The sequence below is a fragment of the Solea solea genome, chromosome 16 (genome assembly GCF_958295425.1).
Source record: "Solea solea chromosome 16, fSolSol10.1, whole genome shotgun sequence".
Taxonomy (NCBI): domain Eukaryota; kingdom Metazoa; phylum Chordata; class Actinopteri; order Pleuronectiformes; family Soleidae; genus Solea; species Solea solea.
This window is the reverse complement of record NC_081149.1, coordinates 25,742,495-25,748,494: the sequence shown is the minus strand read 5'-3', so window position 1 is coordinate 25,748,494 and position 6,000 is coordinate 25,742,495. Positions and strand designations below refer to the sequence as shown.

The 6,000-nt window shown below is 41.2% G+C and overlaps 1 protein-coding gene across 12 annotated transcripts in view; it reads right to left on the bottom strand.

Moving 5' to 3' along the window:
* The window catches only part of rbfox1 (RNA binding fox-1 homolog 1), a 118,546-nt gene that overhangs the window by 23,215 nt on the left and 89,331 nt on the right, over positions 1-6,000 (bottom strand). For 9 of the 12 annotated variants that reach the window (XR_009242473.1, XM_058652477.1, XM_058652476.1 and 6 more), the window contains one exon: positions 2,783-2,822. The exons of the other annotated variants lie outside the window; for them this stretch is intronic. Coding sequence is in view for 8 of the 9 variants with exons in the window: in XM_058652477.1 (XP_058508460.1) it covers positions 2,783-2,822 (40 nt within the window). In the remaining variant the exon portion in view is untranslated. The remainder of the gene's footprint in view (positions 1-2,782; positions 2,823-6,000) is intronic. 12 annotated transcript variants of the gene reach the window in all.

Sequence of the window (6,000 nt, the reverse complement as noted above, 5' to 3'; positions counted from 1 at the left end):
GACAAAGTGTTAGAGACACATTTCTGTACTTTTCTGTATTTACAAACTTGAAGTGTGCATTGTGTATTGTAATAGCAGCGACAGTATATTCATTGATATTTTCTACAAAAACCAGGTCCTGGTCGGGGACAGGGAGCAAAGCCGGAGGTTCATATTTACTTTATTAATCCACTACTCGCTGAGTTTAACATTTATGATAAATATGTGGAGATGTGACGACCAGCTGTGGTCGACACGTGGCTGCTGCTTCATTTTTCTCCCGTACAGGCTCAGTGACAACTGCAGCACTTCTCACACCATTTCACCTTCCACCGCTCACGCTCGCTGACTGAGACTCTGCTGTCCTGACATGAGCAATGTATTATTACCTCTATAAAGTGTGGAGGCAGATAAGTGATACTCAGTGATGATGGCCCGTGGCTGTCCCGTGTTAGTCACTGACTGAGACTGACGGAGTCATGGGAGACCATGTGAGACACAAATCTGTCTGTCTGTGTGTTTACACTCTAAATGTATGGATGTACACACACACACACACACACGGGCACACACACACACACGCGCACACACACACACACACAGATTTGTGCAGCTATTCACTGCATTGAGTCCCAAATTTAAGCAGTTCCTCAGTAGGACCAGGTTTTTGTCTCCTTGAGGAGTACTGGTCCTGACAAGGTCGGTGTTTATGCCAGAAAAAGGTCCTAAAAAGGTAACAAATACAAGAACACACACACACTGTGCACTGTCATCACCTCATACATCACATTTACTGATTCAATGAAGGAAAGAAAGACAGAGGACTCGTCCTCTTCCATCTTCACTCATTCTCTGTTTCACGCCTCAGCAGCTCAGAGTGAGGTTGTGTGAGGTTGTGTGAGGTTGTGTGAGGTTGTGTGAGGTTGTGTGAGGTTGTGTGAGGTTGCAGGGAATCTGCCCGACACACAAACACTTGCCTTGAAGCAGAACTCCATGAGCCTGTGAGCTTCAGAGACATATCTTTACAACAACACCGTAAACGTCCATCCATTGTCTACTGTCATTTCTCTGCCAGTGACGGTGTGCTGAGGCAGCCCACACTGAAGTCAAGACCACAACCACAGAAACACTTCAATGATCCCTTTGATGATCAAAGACTGTATTCCTGCCTTAATCCAAGCATTGTGGGAACTCAGCTGTGACACAAGACGTCCACTTCAGATCAAAAATACTCTGATGCAACACTGAAGATAAATTGTGGACACTGTATCTGCGTTATGAGGACATTATATGATCCATTGATCCATATATTATCCATTGATGACATGTATTATTTCCTGCTCAAGTGTGATTCAAGGTTCTTCTGTCAACCTGCTTTCAGACCTGCACTCGAGACTCTCTGAGGGTGAATGTGACATGTGTGTGCGTGCGTGCGTGCTTGCGTGCGTGCGTGCATATGTGTGTGTGTGTGTGTGTAATCACTACACTACACTCACAACCAAGAAACAGTTAAGCTGTGTTGCTAATAAGGCTGAACTCTTTTCTTTCTTTGGATGAATTGACTGAATCCTCAGTGAACGTACTCACCGCAGCAGAGACTCTTCATCCCTCTGCTGTTGAATGTTAAATAATGTGGCTGGGACATAGAGGCTAATGGGGAGGCTAGGTGATCAGCACACACACACACACACACACACACACACACACACACACACACTTCTTCTTATTATTATTATTATGATACAAGCTGCCAGATGTGTCTGCAGACCTGGCTGGTTTCACACAGGCTAGAATGGGTGATGAGATGGTCTACAGTGACGTTTGTCACATTCACCCTCAGAGAGTCTCGAGTGCAGGTCTGAAAGCAGGTTGACAGAAGAACCTTGAATCACACTTGAGTGTAAATGTATGTAGGAAATAATACATGTCATCAATGGATAATATATGGATCAATGGATCATCAATTATATAATCAATGATATCAATGCATTAGACACAAGCATGTTCTCATCAATGACGCTTTATTACGTTCATTTATTATTTGGAGGAGACTTTCATTTTCTATGCATTATTCACACTGTGTGTATGTTTTCTGCATCAGCTCTGAAAAGTAACAGGAATAAAATATGAAAAACAAATAATTAATGTTCTTGGCATAACTAAAAATAAACCAACAGACTGTACAGGACGTGGCAATGCTGCCGGTGCAATTTATTGTTATTACTTGAAATGTTCATTTATTTTACGACTCTCTCAGAGCCCTGTGACCTCATTCTTTAATTAGTCAGAGTAACACCACATACCAAGGTAATTATATCATCCATTCTGACACACACTGGAATGTCCCACAATCCTTCCTTTCATCTTCAAAGACTCATCACTATCTCACCTCCTACCTCTGTAGGATCTTTTCTGGCATAAACACTGACCCTGTCAGGACCAGTAGTCCTCATGGAGACCAAAACCTGGTCCTAATGAGGCAGAACCTAATTTCTTAGGAACTGGTTCAGTGTAGGACTAATATTTGAATGGAAGCACGTGCAGAAATGAATGTCTGTGTTTGTAGCTATAAAATCTTATTAGCTTTTTTAATGTTTGTAGCCTATTTGCTGACTGTGATTTTCAGCAGCTGTCAGCTCATCTGTTTGTGTGTGTGTGCGTGTGCGTGTGCATGTGTGTGTGTGTGTGCATGTGTGTGTGTGTGTGTGTGTGTGTGTGGAGGCTTGCATGTGCACAGCGACAGCGCAGAGACCACGGAGATGGCGGTGTAGCATGCAATGTCATACCAGTAAATAATACTTACATAAATATCTGCACCATAAAATCCATCCTGGTAAACAACACTGCAGAGGATGCAAACACAAACAAACAGACAGACAGACAGACAGACAGACAATAAAACAAAAACATCCATATTAATGCATGTTGACATGCAGGCACTGGACTGCTGTCTGACCAAGCCCCATCACCACAGTGTCATCATCAACCATGAAAACATACAAACAAATAGTACACAAAACAGGGGGGGGGGGGGTAAGGAGGCTGGCAAGGTTCAGAATAACTTTGTTTTATAATATAAAATAATAATAAAAAGTTCAATCATCAACATCACATTAAAGGTTTTTTTTTAACAGAAATAAGAAGGTAACCATATGTGTTAATCGTGCTAAAATAGAGATTATAAATAGAAAATATGTATATGGAATAATATGAAAAAACACTGACAGATTATTGTCTATAATCAATTGAAATCTTTATAAAAATGTCACTTCATTGTGATCTACTGTCTCTCCCTACAAGAAAAGGAATGTGTGTGCATCAGAAGGACAGAACTACAAAAACACAGACAACTCTTCTGTCCTCATTTGGAGCAAATGTAGCTCATGCTAAAGCGCTAACTGGTGCTATATATCAGACATGTGACCTTATTGAGTGGTGGAACGCCCTTGATCTAAGCATTTAACTAGTGTTACACTAGTGTAACACTAGTGTTACACTAAAGCACGCTACACAACAGCCAGCAGGTCACAGGTGAACACACCTGCACAGCTGTCAGGAGCAATACACTGGAAATTAGAAGTGGGTTCACACATGTAGTTGGGACGAGCCACTGTTAGCAATACCAGTCAATCATGATGGTTCTCAAGCTGTGATGTCATGCAGTGGTACGCAAGCTTCTTCTGGTGGTACTTGGAAGAAAATCAGAAATACTACCATGGTATGTGATCGTCAGAGTGGAATATGGATTGCATGAAACTAATGAAACTAATAACACAATAAATAATAGTAATGAGAGTCACTTTGTCTCTCATTACTATTATTTATTGTGTTATTAGTCCATCTTAATCTAATTTCACGATACCAGTGACTGGAGTGTTCGGGAATAAATCAGCCTCCTGTGAAAAGTCTGTGTCTTCACTGTCTTGCTTAGGGACACATCGGCATACAGTATACAATAGTGGACCTGGGAACTGAACCGGTGTGGAAGAGGCCGACTGTGCGTCAGTGACTCAAATAACCTGAACTGTGATGTTTACAACCTCCATCAGTGTGCAGTAAAGACCAAGCTTCCAATTCCATGAGCTGTCAGCCTTATTTCACACTTTTCTTTGGCCTCTCTAATAACAGGTAAGATTCAAATGTCAACGTGGAGCACAGACCGTTAGACTTCTTAAAGCCTGGTCTCAGCGACATGTTTGGAATACTGCAGTATAGCATATTACTACACGCATACTACAGGTTTTTGCAGACATTGACTCTCATTCATTTGTAAAGTGTTATACATCACCTTACCCTTAACCACGACTATTAGTGAATCTTATGCCTAACCTTAAGCATTTGTTTAGAAGTTAGATTCTACCAGGTTCTGGTCTGAAAGAGAACTCCTGATCCTGATCCTGTCTGAGGATTGTGCAGCTATTCTTGTTAGGGCACTGCATTAACTTCCATTTGTTTGGACAGCCTAAACAACCTTAACCACAACCAACGCTAACCTTGAGCTGACCACAGTTCAAGTCTTAGTCAGTTTTTGTCTCCATGAGGACGACTGGTCCTGACATGGACAGTGTTTATGCACACACACACATTGACATGAATACATCCCATAGTTCAGTGAGTGCCACCATGGCCCTTAGATGCTGCAGTAGTGTTCATGTTTTCTTCCATGTGGCCAAACACACATTCCTCAACCTGTATATGTAACATGTGACTCTTTTGCTGTGATGTCATTTGGTCGTTATATAACTGTATCCAGTCCTTCAGCAGATAGTTGCTGGTTCAATTTCATTTCCATTTCCTAAACTAATATCATAGCAAACAGTGGTCTCTAAATTCACCTTAAATTTGAATCACACACAAGGCTCGTGGAATTATGCTTTGATCGCCTTAAAATAGTTGAAAAATATGTTCCAGTGAACAGTGAGATAAGAATGTTTGGACACGGCGGAGTCTCTGCATGTGTGTGTTTACTAAAGTTACCCTTGGCTTTCTGACGCATTTGCCCCGGTACTGAGGGCGTCAGGGAAGAACAATATGAAATGTTACTTAATAAAACATCAAATATATGCTTCAATACGACTTGTTTATTTGGGCTCACTGGAGTTCTATAGAGAGTGCTGTTTAGGTGGGAACATCATTCTCAGAGAGTTCAGGGTTTTGTTTTACAAAGGTTTGCATTGTTTGACTGGTGTTCCATCAATAATCAATAATATCAATGCATTTGACTCCTAAAATGTACACAGCAACGCAGTGAATTGTATTTACTCGTGGTACCTCATGATACGATATGTGATATACTGATAATATATCACATATCGTAATAATATCGTAATACAACAATTCTGTGACAATTAGTCGATTGCAAGACATCACGACACGTGTCCAATTGTAGAAAACTAAAGTTAAATGTGCAGGATTTCTCTATTCACAATATAGAAGAGAAATGTGGGTGGGGCATCTCTTAACTCATGAACTCATGAGACATGAAGGAGCGAAACATGATTAAATGTGTTTTTTTTCTCTGGTGTATCGATTATCGCATTGCACGACGAAGCATTTCCATTTAGAATTAAGAATGTGCACTGTGGCCACATGATGGAGCAGCATTGTTGCCTCACAACAAGAAGATCACATATTCAAATCCTGGTTCTCTCTGTGCAAGTTAGGTTAATTAGACCCTCTCAAATGAGCAATATTGTGTGTGAATATGAGAGTGATTGGTTGTATTTTGGCCCTGTGATGGACTGGCAGCAGCCTGTCCAGGGTGTACCCCATCATTCACCTGTCATGTCAGCTGGGATTAGCTCCATAAAGCAGTAGAACATGTGTGTCTTGTATTTGGAGGAAACAAAACAACCCTCTCGTCTGTCATCGTCAAATCAATTCCCAGCCAGCCTCCTTAGTGTTCATTTGCTTGCAGTCATAAAACGCTAAATAAATAAAAAAGAACCAACTAAATAATGGCAAATCAGATCTGACTGCCCACAATACACAGCTGTACTTTGGCTTGTGTCCAGAGGCTCG